Consider the following 21227-nt stretch of genomic DNA (forward strand, 5'->3'; position numbering starts at 1 on the left):
GCACTTCCTCATTCAAGCTTGCAGAAAAAGCATGCACACAAACACACACAAACTCACTCACATGTAGAGGTCTGTCTCCCTACATTGTGCTCAGTTGCCAGCTAAAGATTTTTCAAGCTTTTGGGAAAAACATGAACACTCTCACTCACATGCACATGCTTGTTTCCTTATGTTGTGCTTAGTCAACTGCTAGCTCTTTCCTGGCTTACAGTGAGTGTACTGGGATGAGGTGGGGGTGTGGGGTGGGGTGGGGTGAGAGATGAAGAGAGGCGAGAGCCAGTGAGGGGTTGGAAGGAATTGTCTAGTGGCTCATGGGGAGCAATCTAGCTGGGAGTGCACTTAGAGGTGGCAGGTGGCAAACAGATGGGAATGTGAGTTCATAGACTAGGATGTGAGATAACAGCACACAACTAGCTGATGTGGGGACACAAATTGGATGGGCATACTGGAGCAGGGAATTTTGTGGACACGTGTGCGAGTGCACACACACACACACACACACACACACACACACACACACACACACACACACACACACACACACACACTATTGTGTGGGGAATGGAGAGGCAGTAAGTTACCTTAGGTTTAGGCAGTTGACTGAGTACTGTATAGGGAGGCAGGCATGTGTATGTAAGTGGGTGTGTGAGTGTTTGTGTGCTTGTTTTTCTGATAAGCTTGAGAAAGGAAGTTCATTCCAAAAGATAGCCAAGCTCTGTACCTTTTGTTTGCATACCTGTCAATGACACAGCACTTCTGCATTTGGGTGAGTTGTCTCCTGAATAACAAGCTTATCTTTGTTAGACACTTGTCTCTGTGATCAGTTATGTAGTAGAAAATTGTGTGAAACCTAGATCATACCGTAATAATGAAGTTTGTGAAACAAGGCGTAAAGTGTTTAATTCAGTTAATACAATATACAACATTTCACTAAGAAACCACAGTTGAATCAACTAAAATAACTGTATATGCTTCTGGCTGAATAAAAAACACACTGATCCTACACTCCTGGAAATGGAAAAAAGAACACATTGACACCGGTGTGTCAGACCCACCATATTTGCTCCGGACACTGCGAGAGGGCTGTACAAGCGATGATGACACGCACGGCACAGCGGACACACCAGGAACCGCGGTGTTGGCCGTCGTATGGCGCTAGCTGCACAGCATTTGTGCACCGCCGCCGTCAGTGTCAGCCAGTTTGCCGTGGCATACGGAGCTCCATCGCAGTCTTTAACACTGGTAGCATGCCGCCACAGCATGGACATGAACCGTATGTGCAGTTGACGGACTTTGAGCGAGGGCGTATAGTGGGCATGCGGGAGGCCGGGTGGACGTACCGCCGAATTGCTCAACACGTGGGGCGTGAGGTCTCCACAGTACATCGATGTTGTCACCAGTGGTCGGCGGAAGGTGCACGTGCCCGTCGACCTGGGACCGGACCGCAGCGACGCACGGATGCACGCCAAGACCGTAGGATCCCACGCAGTGCCGTAGGGGACCGCACCGCCACTTCCCAGCAAATTAGGGACACTGTTGCTCCTGGGGTATCGGCGAGGACCATTCGCAACCGTCTCCATGAAGCTGGGCTACGGTCCCGCACACCGTTAGGCCGTCTTCCGCTCACGCCCCAACATCGTGCAGCCCGCCTCCAGTGGTGTCGCGACAGGCGTGAATGGAGGGACGAATGGAGACGTGTCGTCTTCAGCGATGAGAGTCGCTTGTGCCTTGGTCCAATGATGGTCATATGCGTGTTTGGCGCCGTGCAGGTAAGCGCCACAATCAGGACTGCATACGACTGAGGCACACAGGGCCAACACCCGGCATCATGGTGTGGGGAGCGATCTCCTCCCCCCTTTAAGCATGTTTGGGACTGGATGAAGCGTCGTCTCACGCGGTCTGCATGTCCAGAACGAACGCTGGTCCAACTGAGGCGCCAGGTGCAAATGGTATGGCAAGCCATTCCACAGGACTACATCCAGCATCTCTACGATCGTCTCCATGGGAGAATAGCAGCCTGCATTGCTGCGAAAGGTGGATATACACTGTACTAGTGCTGACATTGTGCATGCTCTGTTGCCTGTGTCTATGTGCCTGTGGTTCTGTCAGTGTGATCATGTGATGTATCTGACCCCAGGAATGTGTCAATAAAGTTTCCCCTTCCTGGGACAATGAATTCATGGTGTTCTTATTTCAATTTCCAGGAGTGTATATTAAAAATTAAAGATAATGTATCAAAATGAGTAATATCAAATTCTTGGGGTTGAGTGTAGAATACAAGTAGAAATGGACAGAACATGTGAGGGTTTTGGCAAACATTATCCATAGTATGTTATGGTCTGCAGATCCTTGCACCAGTGTGCAATATTTCGTGCCTCGAAGTGAACTATTTTTCATATATACATTCAGTCCTCAGTTTTGGGATGAAATTTGGGGAACCAGAGCTGGTAACATACAAACTGTCTTAAAGGGACAGAAAAGGCATGTATGAAGAATAACAAATGGTAGCAATGGAGCCTGTTTGTACAAATTTGTTCAAGAGGCTAGAAATTCGGACTGTCTCAAGTGAATACATCCTCCTCGCTACAATGTACATAAGACGAAATCTTCATTTGTATACTAAAAACAATTAAATACGTAATATGAAGCTAGATCCAGCCACTAATTATATCTGAAGAGGAAAAACAAGTCAGAAACACTAGAATAGTTTGCTATATGAAGACCAAAAACTGTACAAAAGGCTGTCACAGGAAATGAAAGCTGTAAATGAACTCAATATGCTTTAGAGAAAAGGGCTAATTGCGAATGAAATTAAGTAGGGAAGTCACCCAGGACCAGGGCTAACATAGACATCTGTATGACAGCACCGAGAAAGGGAGATCAGCAGTTAAATGCTTGCATTACATTTCAGAAAACTTCAGATATCAGGGTTGACACAAGCTTTCCTAAGTGTAATTCTCTGATATTTCCCTGATTTCCAGACAAGTTTTAGAGTTTTTCTCTGACATGTTTTGAGAGCTTAAGGGTAAGTTAAGATGTAAGTTGGCAATCTGTCTTTGCAGCTACGATACAAGAAACAATGTGTAAACCAGGAAATATCTAAAAAAACTTGTAAGCATATGCATTTCCTGATGTGAGCAATGATCTTAATACTAACATCAACATCTTTGTAATGAACTATTTTTAGGTGGAGAAAGGAAGCCTGATGGGATTTGTGACAATATTATGAAAAGAGAAGTTGCTACTCACCATATAGCAGAGATCTTGAGTCGCAGATAGGCACAACAAAAAGACTGTCACAGATAAAGCTTTCAGCCAGTAAGGCCTGCATCACCAATAGACCACACAAACACACACACACACACATACAAATGCAATTCACACACACAACTGCTGTCTCAGGCAACACTTTGCAGTGTGGAAAGCCTTATTTGTGACAACCTGTTTGTTGTGCCTATCTGTGACGCAGCACCTCCACTATATGGTGAGCAGCAACTTTACTTTTCATGATATTGTTACATTCCATCCTGAATTTTCCATTGTCTGATGGGATATGTGTTTCATTAAGACCACTGATATTATTTTATTTCAACAAACAAAACACATTTGCTGACAAAAATATGCATTTCCTTGGAATTACAAGACAGATTTAAAATCCCTTCATTGATTTAAGAAATAGCCTCAGAAAAAAGTATCCCTCTTGAAAGAAGTGTGTAAGACAGGGAAGAATCATGCACACCAACACTGTAGATGACAGCCAATAAGATGTTGGTTCTACTATGTTTTTTGTTGTTGCTTATTACCCACTGTGCTATATCTACTATTTTACAAGTGTTGTGAGGTGTTTCTTTTGAGAAATATGTGATACACAGTGTACAAAATGCCAGCAACTGACACACTTTTCTTCTTCTTATTGTCCATACTTTCTAACATAGAAACTACTTTTAAAGTGCCAAAATTTAATAGAACAAATAAAATGTCTATAAAATGCCACACTGTACAACGTACTTATGGCGAGACAGTTGCAATTCCTGAAATCCATTGCTGATGGTCTCTGGACTTCTGAGGAGCACTGCATGGATAAACCATGAAAATCCAATGCATTACGTCACACACAAACAGACCCGGCCTGTGGGCAGATTGGTGATACTAGATCTGATGGGCAGGGCCTGCACATAGTGGGAGCCACATGGCTTCAGATTGGCAGGCCTGACTTGATACACATACACTCAGAAATGGCCTCCGGTTTTGACCCATTGGGGAAATCAACTCATGTGGCCAGCTATTCATGAGGTACAGACAGCATGTTGATGAAATGAGAGCATGGTGATCAATCCATGCAACAGAAAACTTGATACTCTGAGAATCAATAATAATGAGGGTAGGTAGCAACTCACCATAAAGATGATTGCTGAACCACTGACAAGCATGTAGAAAAGTCAATCACACTCTCACAACTAAATTTTCAGCCATAGCTTCTTAAGAAAATGAAAGCACATGCATAATCATTCAGGCACAACTCATGCAAGTATGACTGCATCTACAGTCTCTGAGAATCAGATCCAAACAAATGACCCCTCATGCCCCCCTGCCTCTTGTTGGCAGCAGTTAGGCTAGCTGCAAGAATTGGTGGCAGCACTGACTGTAAGTCGGGGGGGAGTGGTATGAAGGGGAGAAACAGCAGGAATGAGAGAGTAACGAAGCGGTGCGTGTACTCAGCTGTAACCAGTCAGTGAATATGCATGACATCTCGATAAAGAAACCATTTCATTTACTGAGACAAAATGAGATTTTTTCAGTGTTTTTCCCAAATTTGCCTGATATTTCACTTATTTGTTTGAGATTCCATGAATATTACCTGGTTTCCAGAATCTGGATATTAAAGATTTAGAGAGAGTAATTAACAAATCAATGATAAAGAAAGGGACTCTCTGTTCCAGGAAATACATTTGTTTTCTTTCCTGTGAGTAAACATGGAAAAAATTTCATCAATGTACCTATTGTCAGAACTGGGTTCAACAATGACTTATTTACATGAATGTCTGCTCTAACAAAGCATTACACAAAAGTCATAATAAAGGAAAAAGCCACACGGATTCCCCATGGCTGTAGTTTTCATCTGTATGTATTTAATATACAAGCCACTTTTGTGATTAATTGAGTTGTTTCATAAATTTCATTAGTTCATAAGTTCTGAATCAATTTCCTACATAGTGATATATACTCATTGTATATTGTGGCACTGTTTCTTTCTTTTATCTTTTTGTTTTGTCTGTGTGTGGTGTATGGCAGACAGGCATATGTTAAAAACTGAGTTATTCAAACCAAATATAATATGCCTTGCCATTTAACTTTCTTAACCAAATTTTACTGATTTATCAGGAAGGGGATGAATTTTACCCTGCAGAGAATGGCGTTGCAATTACTACTGATATTGATTATTTGGATACGTGGAAACAAATGGAAGAGTGTGTAAACTTAGGCCTGGCAAAAAGCATTGGTGTATCCAACTTCAATAGCAAGCAACTCAGCAGATTACTTGAAGCAGCTACTATCAAGCCTGTTATAAATCAGGTAATAGTATTATAGCATCTCTTGTATCTTCTGCACAGTTCCATACAGAAAAACATATATTGCTTGTTTACAGAACTTTTCCTCTTAGACAATAATTCTTCATGATGTTGAGCAGTCCATGACTGCAAATAATACTTTTTCTAACATTCCAGGAATGGATAAAGCTGTGAAAATATATAATAAATGATTATTTATGCTATTTACACATTTTCTTTTTACTTTAGGCTGCTGTGAAGAATGTGTTACTACTCAACACAATATAAGCCTTACAAGAATTTTCTGAAAAGTGAATAAGATTTGGCTTCCAGGCTTATGCATTGAATTCATTCATGTGTTAATAGAATGCTACTGTCTTTCTTGAGCAGCCTGATGCTTGTTTAAGGAACAAATGAAATAGCATTTGTATGATAATACATAGGTTGATGGTTTCTTAGCTTTCAAAAAACTTCAGCTTCAGCTTTGCTATTATTGTTGCTGATACTACAGCAATGCAATAATTAAAACTATCCCCCAGAGCTAGATATAACATATGTATATGAAAAGTTTCTTTTGTTATTTATGACAGATAAGGAATACCAGTAGTCAAATTTGCTGTCATGGAAAATGATATTATAATAATGGCAGAAGTTTCCCAAATTCAACTATAAGTAATATCAGTAATAGTAACCAAGAAGTTATCAGTTTGGATATGACACATATTGGGACTGAACATGTCATCATATTCTGTGAGAAGTTTTCGATTAATTACACTCCTGGAAATGGAAAAAAGAACACATCGACACCGGTGTGTCAGACTCACCATACTTGCTCCGGACACTGTGAGAGGGCTGTACAAGCAATGATCACATGCACGGCACAGCGGACACACCTGGAACCGCAGTGTTGGCCGTCGAATGGCGCTAGCTGCGCAGCATTTGTGCACCGCTGCCGTCAGTGTCAGCCAGTTTGCCGTGGCATACGGAGCTCGATCGCAGTCTTTAACACTGGTAGGATGCCGCGACAGCGTGGACGTGAACCGTATGTGCAGTTGACGGACTTTGAGCGAGGGCGTATAGTGGGCATGCGGGAGGCCGGGTGGACATACCGCCGAATTGCTCAACACGTGGGGCGTGAGGTCTCCACAGTACATCGATGTTGTCGCCAGTGGTCGGCGGATGGTGCACGTGCCCGTCAACCTGGGACCGGACCGCAGCGACGCACGGATGCACGCCAAGACCGTAGGATCCTACGCAGTGCCGTAGGGGATCGCACCGCCACTTCCCAGCAAATTAGGGACACTGTTGCTCCTGGGGTATCGGCGAGGACCATTCACAACCGTCTCCATGAAGCTGGGCTACGGTCCCCCACACCTTAGGCCGTCTTCCGCTCACGCCCCAACATCGTGCAGCCCGCCTCCAGTGGTGTCGCGATAGGCGTGAATGGAGGGACGAATGGAGATGTGTCGTCTTCAGCGATGAGAGTCGCTTCTGCCTTGGTGCCAATGATGGTCGTATGCGTGTTTGGCGCCGTGCAGGTGAGCGCCACAATCAGGACTGCATACGACCGAGGCACACAGGGCCAACACCCGGCATCATGGTGTGGGGAGCGATCTCCTACACTGGCCGTACACCTCTGGTGATCGTCGAGGGGACACTGAATAGTGCACGGTACATCCAAACCGTCATCGAACCCATCGTTCTACCATTCCTAGACCGGCAAGGGAACTTGCTGTTCCGACAGGACAATGCACGTCTGCATGTACCCCGTGCCACCCAACGTGCTCTAGAAGGTGTAAGTCAACTACCCTGGTCAGCAAGATCTCCGGATCTGTCCCCCATTGGGCATGTTTGGGACTGGATGAAGCGTCGTCTCAGGCGGTCTGCACGTCCAGCACGAACGCTGGTCCAACTGAGGCGCCAGGTGGAAATGGCATGGCAAGCCGTTCCACAGGACTACATCCAGCATCTCTACGATCGTCTCCATGGGAGAATAGCAGCCTGCATTGCTGCGAAAGGTGGATATACACTGTACTAGTGCCGACATTGTGCATGCTCTGTTGCCTGTGTCTATGTGCCTGTGGTTCTGTCAGTGTGATCATGTGATGTATCTGACCCCAGGAATGTGTCAATAAAGTTTCCCCTTCCTGGGACAATGAATTCACGGCGTTCTTATTTCAATTTCCAGGAGTGTATTATGATATTCTTAAGAGTTATAAAACAATGTTACTGAACATTTCTCAGAAACTGGCCAAACTGTAAATAAATTTAATACCTGACATAAACATAGCACGTTTGGCCTGAATGTAATACAGATATTTGCCTTTAGAATCCACTTGTAATGTAATAATTTCTGCCGTTTTGTAACCACACTCTCCCCAATAATTCATAAATCCAAAAATGTTGGAAATATGTTTTTAATTTTTGTTGCAGAGATTGCTAATCTAGTAAACTAATATGCATGAGTTAGAGTGATAGATCAATGTATTTAAAAATTACTCATCTGTTTGGATATAGATCTTGAAATCTCGCTTGTTGCCTAGAGGGTAAATCAAGCTAATTTTTTTTTAGAAAAGAACACAGTTAAGATGAAATGTATAAGTATATCCTTTCACGTATTGTCTCCATGTCACATTCAGCATTAGTTGTATATTTTCACATTAACTAGATTACCTTCAAAGTGACTACATATTTTTCCAGAATTTAACCATCACACTATGATATGTCCAGACTGATTCAACACAAGCTGCTACAAGAGAGTAGTAACTCACATGCTTTTTTTAGAAAAACCAAGAACATATAACCTGCTTAGGAAGATAAAGAAATATAAAAACTTATCTGCACAACATAGTACAGTATGAGAACTGAACTGTGTGACTAGCTCCATAGGACTATCCCATGTGGGTTTCTGGTACTTCCTTAACCAAAGACATACGTACAAAACAACTGATTTACAAACTCCTTACAAAGACCAAAATGTAAACTGTGATCTGTATTATGCACAGTTGAAATAGAAACCCATGTGTCTCTGTGGAACATAAATTAGAAACCAAATTTGTGCCTTGCATGTGGTATTGTTATGTGGTACTGTTAGCATTGCAGTTTCATCTATGATGGTTGACGGTACCAGTTCAGTTTGCTCTGTGAATTGAGTGTGTTACGTCATGTATCCTTGTACGTATCAAGTTGCTGCAAAATAAAGAGTGTTGTGTACTCTGTACTACTGTATCTTCTATCATTTACTATCACTAAGTACTGGAGTTCCACACTGGTGACCCTGAACTTTGAGTGAACGATAAACTAGTGCAAATTTGTGTCATGACAATGTGGCCATCACACGTTGATTGTGTTATGCTGACAATGAATTTCATTGATCTCTTGCATCTCTCACTATTAAAAGACATGAACAGTGTTCCGTATGTTGCCCAAGTGATTAAAAGGGACAGTGACACTTCTTCACTTTGCAGCCTCATTGCAAATTGCAGGTGCACAACAACGCTATGCAACTGACATTGTTACAGGCTCTACCAGCATAATATCTACCCCTGCAATCTCTCAAAATTTTCATGACCTGGACTATTGAGACATACGGACCACATCACAGCTATTATTGTACGTACCAGACATGTGTCTGCCCAATACACATTCTGTCTCATCCCTGCCCCCGACAGACCATCCACTCTCTAATCCATGCAGCTGCCTGCATTACAAGCCACCATCCACTTGCAGTTCTAACTGTGATGTGTGGCCATATTCCAACCACAATGTCAAACCAAACAGTTGACTGCTTTGTAACTCAATCTACCATCATTCAATAGACAAACAACACCAGTGGTTTGGGTACATTGAATGCATATTCATCACCAACACCAGACAACATTAACTACATGGGACCACCAAAACAACACTGTAGTGAGGCCTCTGCTGTATTCCTGATGGGCAGCTACATCAGATACTTTACAACCAACATTTACAGGAGGGGACCTCCTCAAACTGTGGCAGTGTTCTTCGCAGTAAATTAGACCTGTGCATCAAGCCTGATAAGGCACTGTGGATGATGTGGATCATCATGCTCCCATCTCAGGTGCAGATGACTTTACTTGCCACTAGTAACCAGCCTCCTGATGCCTGCCTTTCCCTGGCTAACAACATTTTCACCATTTCTTGGTATAGGTACAGCATCAACAAAGCTCCTAACAATGGTATACATATGCATGCTCCACTGCCATGTGTGTGGCCTCTTGCTGCCACCAACAGTCACCGAGCGCTCCCAGCCCCACCAACTCTGACGTCACAGCAGCCATAACCTCCTGTGTTTACAAAACAAATTTAGCTCCAGATGTCACTCTTGATACATCAGCAGCCATGCACATGCAGTGTTGCCTCTGTTGGTACCATGGTCGCTTTGGCACATCTCTGTCATCAACCTTGTGATTATCTAATCTGGCCTCATGGCCTGCAGGACTCTCCCCAAGCTGTGGACGATGTGTATGCTGCCTTGACACACACAAAGTCACCACCTGCCCACCAGCTTCTTATGTCACTCTGAAAAACAGTCTGTAGATCCTTGAACACATCAGAGGATTATATTTCCTGGTTGGCACCAGATTGCAGGTCAACACAGCACCTCACATGGCTATGTCGGCAGCTTTGCACCTTTTCTTGATAGCTGCTAATGGTTCTACTACCACTGTTAGGGATATCCAGATATAGACTCTAGACATTGGCTTTGCTACGCCCTTCACGTGGTCATTCCTCATCACTGATGTTATGGAAGTGGTCCTGGGGCCTTTCACCTTGTCCCCTTACAGCATGCAAACAAGCTTACCTACATGCCTCCTGACTGGACTGCTGACAGTACATGCATCCTGGCTGCCTCACTGCCCAAATGTGCCAATGCTGATGGTGATTCCCCTTCACTCTCAGCTGCGCCCATGCAATGGTACATACAACAGTGTGTGGACTGTGCTGATTGCTTCCTACATGTCTATCCACAGCATATGGACATGCAAAAGACACTCACTGACATCTGACACGACAATGCATTTCTTAGTGTCTGCAACCAAACGGCACAGGTAGAACTCACATAGGCTCGCTACACCCTTGAGCACCTCTGTTCCTGATCTGTCATCTAAACTTGTGGACCTGCACCTTTCACCTGATACCTCAAATTGCCTGACACAGTGGTCCCACCTCACTGTTTACCCAGGTCAGTTCGTTGTCTGCCACTTATTCCATCCCCACAGTATCCCCACAGTGTGCTCACACTACCACTACTCACTTTCCCCATCCCCATGCCTGCATCAGAGGATGCCTGCTGTGCTGAACCCATGCCTATGCAGTATCCACCACCTCTCTGCACCTGGCAGAACAGCCTCACCCCCACTGAGTCCACTGTCCAGTTGCATCCAGCACTGCCTGCCATGCTGTGACAGAACCTTCTCGGCTCATTGACTGTGCTGCATATGCACTGGCCTTGCTTGGGCAGTCCAGCTCCAGTCTGCAGCTACCATCTGATGCTGCCCTCTTTTGGGCTGAGCCAGTACTTGCATGTGGTGTTATCTGACACACCATGCCTGAAACTCCGCAGCCCACTGATCATGTCATGCATGCACAAGTCTTGTTTGGGCAACCTGGTTCCAACCGACATCTGATGTCTGACATCGTTTCTGCTGCTTGGCACTCCCACCTCCATGCAGTCCATGCTGACAAACTCTCAACCAATGGCTCTACCCTGTATGATCTTTTTATCTTGTCAGCCATCAACAATGGCACGGTGCAACACATCAACAGTACACTCAGCCCAATGGTTAGTCAGCACCCTAGACATCTACACCCTGACCACCCCCAGATGGTGAAGGCAGTGATGGATGAGTTGTTACAAGCAGGCATTGTTTGTCCATCAGATGGCAACTGGGCCTCACCCATCTGCCTCCTCCCTAAGAAGAATGGCTCAGCCAGACTTTGTGGGGCTATTGTGCCTTGAATGCTTGCACCATCATGGAAAACTAACCGGTCTGTAATATCCAAGACTCCACGCACTATCTTGCCAGTCCTAAAGTGTTCAGTCCTATACTAAGCTGACATTCACAAGACTGCCATAACCACATTTTTAATTGTTTGAGTTCCTTTTTGTGCCTTACAGACTGAAAAATTCTGCACAAATCTGGCAATGCTTTATAGATAGCCTGATTTTTAATTGTTTTTTATTATGCTTATCTGGACGACATCCTCATTTTTTCATCAAACATGGCCTCACACTCTGCCCACCTCGAACAAGTTCTCAGCTCTCTCAAAACTAACGATGTAGTGATCAACACTAAGAAATGTCAAAGCCATCAGGTGCAAGTCATCTTCATGGTCCACATTGTTAATGCTTCTGGGATCCATCCAACTCCAGAGTGCACAGAGTTGATTCATAACCTACCACCAACATCTGACTGCCACGAACTGCACTGCTTCCACAGGACAGTTAGTTTCTATTGTCGTCACTTGCTCCATGTCACCATCATGCATGTAACCTTGACGTAGGCCCTCAAGGCAAAGATACAGTCACAGGAAGCTCACATGGATCAAGGACATGCAATGTGCCTTTCAAGTGATCATGGACGATCTGGTTCGGGCAACCAATTTAGGTCACCCAATCCCAGAATCTCCCATGTCTACATTTACATCTACATTTATACTCTGCAAGCCACCCAATGGTGTGTGGCAGAGGGCACTTAATGTGCCCCTGTTATTACCTCCCTTTCCTGTTCCAGTCACGTATGGTTCGAGGGGAAGAACAGCTGCTGGAATGCCTCCGTGCGCTCTCGAATCTCTCTAATTTTACTTTTGTGATCTCCTCTGGAGGTGTAAGTAGGGGGAAGCTATATATTTGTTACCTCATCCAGAAACGTACCCTCTCAAAACCTGGACAGCAAGCTACACTGTAATACAGAGCGCCTCTCTTGCAGAGTCTGCTACTTGAGTTTGCTAAACATCTCCGTAACGCTATCACACTTACCAAATAACCCTGTGACAAAACACACTGTTCTTCTTTGGATCTTCTCTATCTCCTCTGCCAACCCGACCTGATTCGGATTCCACACTGATGAGCAATACTCAAGTATAGGTCAAACGAGTGTTTTGTAAGCCACCTCCTTTGTTGATGAACTACATTTTCTAAGGACCCTCCCAATGAATCTCAACTTGGTACCCGCCTTACCAACAATTACTTTTATATGAAGGTTCCACTTCAAATTGTTCTGTACGCATACTCCCAGATATTTTACAGATGTAACTGCTACCAGTGTTTGTTCCGCTATCATATAATCATACAATAAAGGATCCTTATTTCTATGTATTCGCAATACATTGCATTTGTCTATGTTAAGGGTCAGTTGCCACTCCCTACACCAAGTGCCTATCCACAGCAAATCTTTCTGCATTTCACTGAAATTTTCTAATGCTGCAACTTCTCTGTATACTACAGCATCATCAGTGAAAAGCCGCATGGAACTTCCGACACTATCTACTAGGTCATTCATATAGATTGGGAAAAGCAATGGTCCCATAACACTCCCCTGTGGCATGCCAGAGGTTACTTTAACATTTGTAGATGCCTCTCCATTGAGAACAACATACTGTGTTCTGTTTGCTAAAAACTCTTCAATCCAGCCACAGAGCTGGTCTGATGTTCTGTAGGCTCTTACTTGTTTATCAGGTGACAGTGTGAAACTGTATCAAATGCCTTCCGGAAGTCAAGGAAAATGGCATCTACCTGGGAGTCTGTATATAATATTTTCTGTGTATCATGAACAAATAAAGCGAGTTGGGTCTCACACGATCACTGTTTCTGGAATCCATGTTGTTTCCTACAGAGTAGATTGTGGATTTCCAGAAATGACATGATACGCTAGCAAAAAAGTGTTCTAAAATTCTACAACAGATCAATGTCAGAGATATAGGCCTATAGTTATGCGCATCTGCTTGATGACCCTTCTTGAAAACTGGGACTACTTGTGCTCTTTTCCAGTCATTTGGAACCTTCAGTTCCTCTAGAGACTTGTGGTACATGGCTGTTAGATGGGGGGCAAGTTCTTTCGCGTACTCTGTGTAGGATCAAATTGGTATCCTGTCAGATCCAGTGGACTTTCCTCTATGTCCGCCACTATTGACACTAGAGATTTAGCAATAGGAGCCATTCTTCAGCAAGAGGTCAATGTCTCCAATCAACACTTGTGGTTCTTCTCCCATAAGCTGACCAAGGCACAGTGCACATGCTTGGCTTACAACTAAGAGGTACTGCCCCTTTATGAGGCAGTATTTCATGAAAGATATTGAAGAACACACCCTTGTCATTTAAACGGACTACAGCCCCTAGCTGATGCCTTTCATTGCCCACCTAAGGATGAGTGTCTCTGCCATTACTATCACCCCTAATACATTGTGCAATTCACAATGGATGTCCATCATGTGAGAGGCGCAGATGATGTACTCACTGACTACTAGTCGTGCATTGGCACCATCTTGGCCATGATTGATTTTGACAAGCTCACACAGGCTCAACAGGATGACCCTCAGCTTCAGGACTTCCTGAATGATGCCTCCTTCACCCTTATCATTGAGCCAAAGTTTATTCCCGGTTCAACTAGCATTGTCCTCTGCAACACATCCCAGGGATCCGCATGGCCACTTGCCCCACAAGAATTCCACAGAATTATTTTCAACTTGTTTCACAACCTTGCCAATCCTGGTTTCAAACCTACTACTCACCTTATATCTCAGCAATATGTTTAGCCCCACATTAAGTGAGACTACTAGTTGTGGACAGGGGCTCGTGTACTGTGTCAGTGATGTAAAACCAACCAGCACACTCACCCCCCCACCAGATACCTTACAGATACGAAAGGATTGCTTCCAACACATTCATGAGGACCTGGTCGGCTCCTTTAGAGCATCCAGTAACTACTGCTACTTCGTCTCCATTGTTGACAGGGTAACACACTGGGGAGAGGCTACCCCGATCCAAGACATACTGCTGAAACAGTTTCCAAAACTCTTGTGTATCCCTGAATCATGTATTTTGGCTGCCCTACCTCAATAACCAGGGGCAAGGTAGGCAAATAGACTCCTTGCTGTTTGCTGAACTCTGTAAACTATGTGACATTATTTGTTACTGAACCACCGCCTACCACCCTCAAGCTAATGGGCTTGTTGAGAGGTGCTGTCTCAATTTAAGGGTTGCTCTTATGTGCCATAGGGGTGGCTGGTCTTGCGGTTGCTGCTCAGTATCTGCACAGTGCATAAACAAGACGTCAGTGCCTCACTAGACATGATTTTATATGGTGAGTCACTATCTCCCCCCTGCAATTTTGTCTCTTCTGACCACCCACCTACACCAACCTTGCTTTCTGCCTTGGTTAACAGCATCTGGCATCACATTGCCGTCCTTCATGTTCCCCCTTCCTCTACCCTCCCTTGATAACATCGTGCTGTGTGACAATGCTGTCCACACGGCACTCCAGCCCACATTCTCGGACCCATGTACAGTTCTGCAACATGGCCCCAACATGTATTGCAAACTCCTTAATGACCAGTCAGTCACAGTCTCCATTAACTGACCAATATCTCATTGACAAGCCACCTGATACAGACTCTACCATCATGGTGGCTCCCCCCCCCCCCCCCTCCCCACTACCCCAGACCCTCTTCCCCTTGCGACTCCATCATTTCCAGGTTCTGCTCAATACCTGCTACCTGGAGAAGCTTAGCCTCATGGTTACAGACAAGGAGATGGCAGTTTCAGGGATCCCCGCTGATAGCATGGAATCACCTGAGATCACAATACATCATTTCCCGGAAGTTCTCACTTTTATATAAGAAACTATCAAGACTGATAGTTTCTTATATATTAGATTATCACGATTGCAGACTGGGCTGCAATGTTGAAAGTACTAAAAGTTCTCACTGTACCTGATAATGTCAGCCCTACACCTCTGCAGCTCATTTCACCAATAACGGCCACCGGGCTTTCACCACTACTCGCCTGCCCTCTCCAAATAGTGAGCTCCTCAAGGACCAACCCGACACACATACACACAGCATCGGATATGTCTTCCACACCTCCCCTTCCCAAGCTCATGCATGTGGTCCACACCATTCAAGTACCCGCCAATTTATGTGACTATCATATCTACACCCTGTACCAGCCTTTCCAACATTTTGCTCTCCCACCTGGTCATGACCTACACACCATGCTTTTCACTACTGGGGTGGGGAAGGGTGGGGTTCTGTGGGAATGTTAGCACTGCCAGAGAAAATGACTTGCAGTATTATCTGTGACACTTGGCAGTAGCAGCTCAGTTTGCTCTGTAACTCGAGTGTGTTATGTCATGTATCTCTGTATGTATCGAGCTTCTATTAAATAAAGTGTGATGTGACTCCACATCACAGTGTCGTCTACCATTCACTATCACTACATAGCTGAGTTCTACACTTAGTTTTATTTGAGAGACTTACAAGATGGCAAATTATGGTGCTTTTGAAAATCATATCTGTTCTGGTTTATTTTTTCTATAGCACATTGTCAGGATTACTATTTTTCTGTTTTCATGTTTTCAAATTTTAATGTAAAAACCTACTTCTTAAAAAGATAAAAAACAAGAACTGATAGAAACTGCAGTGACTTTAAAGTACTTTATTGTATTTAGTTCTTCTGCAAAAACCATGTATGACACATTTTCAAACTAATTCTTCACAAGAAAAAATTGTCTCAAAAAGTCATTTTGTTTAAAGAGCTCAAATATTGGTTCATTAAAATTTGACATTGAGATATTGAGTACTTGAAATGTCTATAATCAAATAATACATCAAATTCTACTTTCATTGTTACAGATTGAATGCCATCCTTATCTGAACCAGAAGAAGTTGATAGAGTTTTGCAAGCAGAGGGATATAGTAGTAACAGCCTACAGCCCTCTTGCAAATCCATCTATGACAATGCCAGGAGGGGGGTTACCTCTTTTACAAAATCCAAAGCTGAAACTTCTTGCAGCCAAATACAAGAAGACAGTAGCCCAAGTTGTTCTTAGATATGTGGTAAGAAATAACATCTGCAGAAGGAATTAAATATAAGAATGTGAATTCACAAACATCATTTATATTTTGTTGCTGCCATTTACATTCAAAATCAAAGAAGTGAAATGCCAACATCATCTATTCAATATTCATTTTGTCTGTGGAAAGAGAGGTCCCCCTTATCTTAGATGTGTTTATTTTTAGCATGCCAACAATTTGATTGTTTATTCCCAACAAGCTATCAGTTCTATATGTGAGTATCAACTTATTCCTCACATTTCATTGATCAACATTTCAATTAAATTTTGTATGGAAACACATGGAAAAGTATTACTAACTGCAGTAAAGACATACAGATGAGATAATTCTCATGGCTACAAGCACAGTTTATGGTTATGCAAAAATAGGAAAATGATACAAATGTAGCAGAGACATTGTAACTGTATGTTAACCATTTAAATACATAAATAATAGGAAACAAACATGTAAGAGGTGGGATGGTCTTTCCAGAACAGTAATTAAAGTGCATAAATATAGTGGTCCAATGATGACATATCACATCAACTGTTCTGTTTCTCAGGGCAGTGACAAGGATCTAAAGAGGCTAGTACATAAAGTAAAACCAAGGAGGAACTATGACACTAGAGAGAAAAATCACTTATTTCCACATTTACTAAGATCTTTGAGTCAGTGGTGCTGGCCCAGTGTAGTGCCTTCTTGACAAGAAACAATCTTCTAGCATAACACAACATTTACTAAAAAATAATGTAACAACACAATTGTTATAGAATTCTTACACAAAGTCTATTTCTGTGTAGATGAAGGGTGGAATAGAGTGGACATATTTTAATATCTCACATAGGCATACAGACAAAAAACTAATTGATGTAAATCATTGTTGGGAAAATGTTATGTGTGGAAAAATAAGCAGTAAATTATTCTTGCTTAGGCAGCTGTCCAGAATCATATCTAATACATCACTGATACCAATGTACTATGTAATAATTTTCCCATTTACAAATTACTGGGTAGAACAGTAGGTTGGGACAGAATACAGGTGGTACATAATAGAGTTCTTCTGTGCATGCCAAAGTGATATTCCACCATTCATCCAGTCTATGCATGGCCTAGTCCATCATTATGCCATACCTACTGTTAACCCCATACTACATGGGCCATATCATGGTGGAAGACCTAGGTTTGATAAAACCACCTAGCACATTTTTCTCCTGTCCAGCTACAGGCAAATCTCAAACATGACATATTTTATTCATTTTTTATTGGTCTGTTTCATCATTTTTGTACATAGTTACAAACTGATATTGGACAAATCAATTTTTGTGAAATGATCAGATGAGACAACATGAATTTGTGTGAAGATTATGAATTCTATATTCACTAAACCATGAATAAGTTTACATACATAAAACTGTGAGCAAATGTATTCACATAGGTTAATGTCTTCATGCTCTTCTCAAGAACTTATATCAGTTTTCTAGTTAAAAAAGCAACAGGATTTTGACATCATTGTGTTGATTATAGCTTACAATTTTTTTGCAAAACGGAACAAATTTACATTAAATCATCAACATTTTTCTTATGAATTAACAAAAATTACTCTAAATAAGTGTAAAAGCAAAGTAATACTTCCAGTTTTTATGGGGTCTTTATGATTTGTTTACAGCTTTTGCATTTGTGCAAATGGTACAAATTTAAAGATGAGAAAATATTTACAATTTATATGACATTCACTGAAACTGATCATGTTACTGAAGTATTCTACAGGAACTCATCCAGATTTTAGAAAGCAGCTAGCTGCTATGTAGTATAAGACTGTACATATTCATCAACACTATAATATGGTTATTTAAGAGATACAGTTTTAGAACCATTTTAAAATTCCTTAAATTTTTGTGAATCTTAATGTAGTGTGGTAACTTATTGTCAACTCTTTTCTCTGATAGTAGCAACTCATCCTATCTAAGTTTTGTTTTTGGATATTCACTATGCAGTTCCATTTTCTGTCATGTATTGTACTTATGTACTGTTTCATTTTTTTGTACTAGTTGGTCTTCAGTGACCATTTTTTTTTTTAATGAAACGTGTAACTTCCAAAGTGTATAAGCAAGGTAGTGGAAGAATTTGTAGGTTCTTACATAGTGGCCTGCAGGATCTTCTAGTAGTTCCATTTCCTATGTTCCTTAATTCTTTTTTGGACTATAAGGCAACTTCTGTTGGCAGGTGAGTTGCCCCAAAAAATTATGCCATACCTCAACACCTGTGTGTAATGTATATTTTTTATCATTTGTTGTGACATGCAGCCAGTAAGAATTTTCATGGTACTTAATTTCTTATTGGTGAAGCTTACATGTTTGCCTGACTTTAGGTTTTCTTGGATCGATATTCCAAGAAATTTAGTGCTGCTTACACTTCCCAATTTTTTACCAGATAACATTATGACAGGGCTTTAGGGGTGTATTCTTTGTGTTGTAAGTAGATGCATAGTCACTGCCTTTTGTCCATTTATGTTAAGACTGTTTCTGGAGAATCTATCAGTTATGTGTAACATGGATACTTTGATTTCATTCTCCAGTTCATCTACAGTCTTCCCTTTTGCAGATGTTGATGTCATTTGCAAATTTTGTATGTGTCTGGGAAGAGTTTTTTGACTCTATGCCATTTATAAACAGGAGGAACAAAACTGGACAGAGAGTGGAACCTTGGGAACACCAATGTGACATTTTGTTTTCCTGACTGATACATATGTATGGTGTTTCCTTCTTGATATTTCCATTGCACTATTTGTTGTCTGTTGTTCAGGTATGATTGTATCAATTTGTTTCCCAGGCCACTGACACCTACATGTTCCAATTTTGAGAATAATAGTTTACGGTTAATGACATCAAAAGCATTGGTGACATCAAGAAATACAGCAGTTAAGTGTTGATCATGGTCTGCTGAGGTCAGGGTTTCATTTATAATATCAAAGATGGCAGTTTCTGTGAACCTACATTTATGGAAACCGTGCTGTGATTTTGAGAAGTTATTTTCTTCTATAAAATGAATCAGCGTCTTATAAAATATTTTTTTAGTACAGGCTGTTCCAAAAAGAATGACCCGATTTTAAATCGAATTATTTATTAGGAAGAAGGGCTTAACACCAACAAATTGCATACTAAATTACTCTGAAAAGACAGAAGTTTATAAAAATCCATTATAAATGTTCAATATATGAAGATGGTATCTGTTATCAAGAGAACAAATACCACTGATGACCATGCAGTTTCTCTAAAATTAAATGATAATTAAATCAAAACCCTTAGCTGCCCACAGATGTTGTTGATATTCATCAATGGGGACAGCTGAAAGTTTGTTCCCCGACCAGAACTCGAAGCCGGGATCTCCTACTTACATGGCAGATGCTCTATCCATCTGAGCCACTGAGGGCACAGAGGATAGTGTGACTGCAGGGACTTATCCCTTGCATGCCTCCCACGAGACCCACATTTCCAACTGTCCACAACCTACATTTGTAGTGTTCCTAATAGATATTTCCCCATTCACTCATTACTCACACCAGACTAAACTGATGAGTTCCGTAAGAGTTCAGGCAAAACATGTGCATTGACATGCCTTTAACTATATGATGATGGTATCTGTTCCCAAAAGAAGAGATACCATTGATGACCATGCAGCTTCTCTAGAATGAAATGATAATTAAATCTAAACCCTTAACTGCTGACAGATGTTTTTGATATACATCAATGGAGACAGCTGAAAATGTGTGCCCTGAGTGGGACTTGAACTCGGGATCTCCTACTTACATGGCAGATGCTCTATCCATCTGAGCCACTGAGGGCACAAAGGGTAGAGCAACTGCAGGTACACACATTTTCAGCTGTCCCCATTGATGTATACCAGCATCTGTTGGCAGCTAAGGGTTTCGATTTAATTATCATTTCATTCTAGAGAAGCTGCATGGCCATCAATGGTATCTGTTCTTTTGGAAGCAGATACCATCTTCATATAGTTAAAGGCTTCCTGGCCATTGACCTTCTTTGTGAATGCACACACTTTGCCCGAACTCTTTCAGGACTCATCAGCTTAGTCTGGCATGAGTAATTAGTGAATGGGCAAATATCTATTAGGAACACTACGAATATAGGTTGTGGACAGTTGGGAATGTGGGTCTCATGGGAGGTGTGCAAGGGACAAGTCCCTGCAGTTGCACTAACCTCTGTGCCCTCAGTGGCTCAGATGGATAGAGCGTCTGCCATGTAAGCAGGAGATCCTGGGTTCAAGTACCAGTCGAGGCACACATTTTCAGCTGTCCCCGTTGATGTATATCAACAACATATTTTGGCAGGTAAGGGTTTTGATTTAATTATCAATGTTCAATATGTCCACCATTGGCTGCACAGATGACATCTAGTCAATAGACGAATTCATCCCAAACTGAATGTAAGGTGTCTTCTGTCACTGAAGCGACAGCAGCTGATATTCTGGTTTTTAGTTCATCAATGTCACAAGGTAAGGGAGGAATGTAAACACATTGTTTAACATATCCCCACAGGAAAAAATCACATGGTGTTAAGACCAGGGGCCTAGGAGGCCAAG

At 42.3% G+C, this 21227-nt stretch overlaps 1 protein-coding gene across 1 annotated transcript in view; it reads left to right on the forward strand.

The window, feature by feature from the left end:
* Positions 1-21227, forward strand: part of LOC126283959 (aldo-keto reductase family 1 member B1-like) — an 82345-nt gene that overhangs the window by 49088 nt on the left and 12030 nt on the right. The window contains exons 4-5 of the mRNA XM_049982399.1: positions 5383-5574; positions 16428-16631. Coding sequence (XP_049838356.1) covers positions 5383-5574; positions 16428-16631 — 396 coding nt within the window. The remainder of the gene's footprint in view (positions 1-5382; positions 5575-16427; positions 16632-21227) is intronic.

The sequence above is a fragment of the Schistocerca gregaria genome, chromosome 8 (genome assembly GCF_023897955.1).
Source record: "Schistocerca gregaria isolate iqSchGreg1 chromosome 8, iqSchGreg1.2, whole genome shotgun sequence".
NCBI classification, from domain to species: domain Eukaryota; kingdom Metazoa; phylum Arthropoda; class Insecta; order Orthoptera; family Acrididae; genus Schistocerca; species Schistocerca gregaria.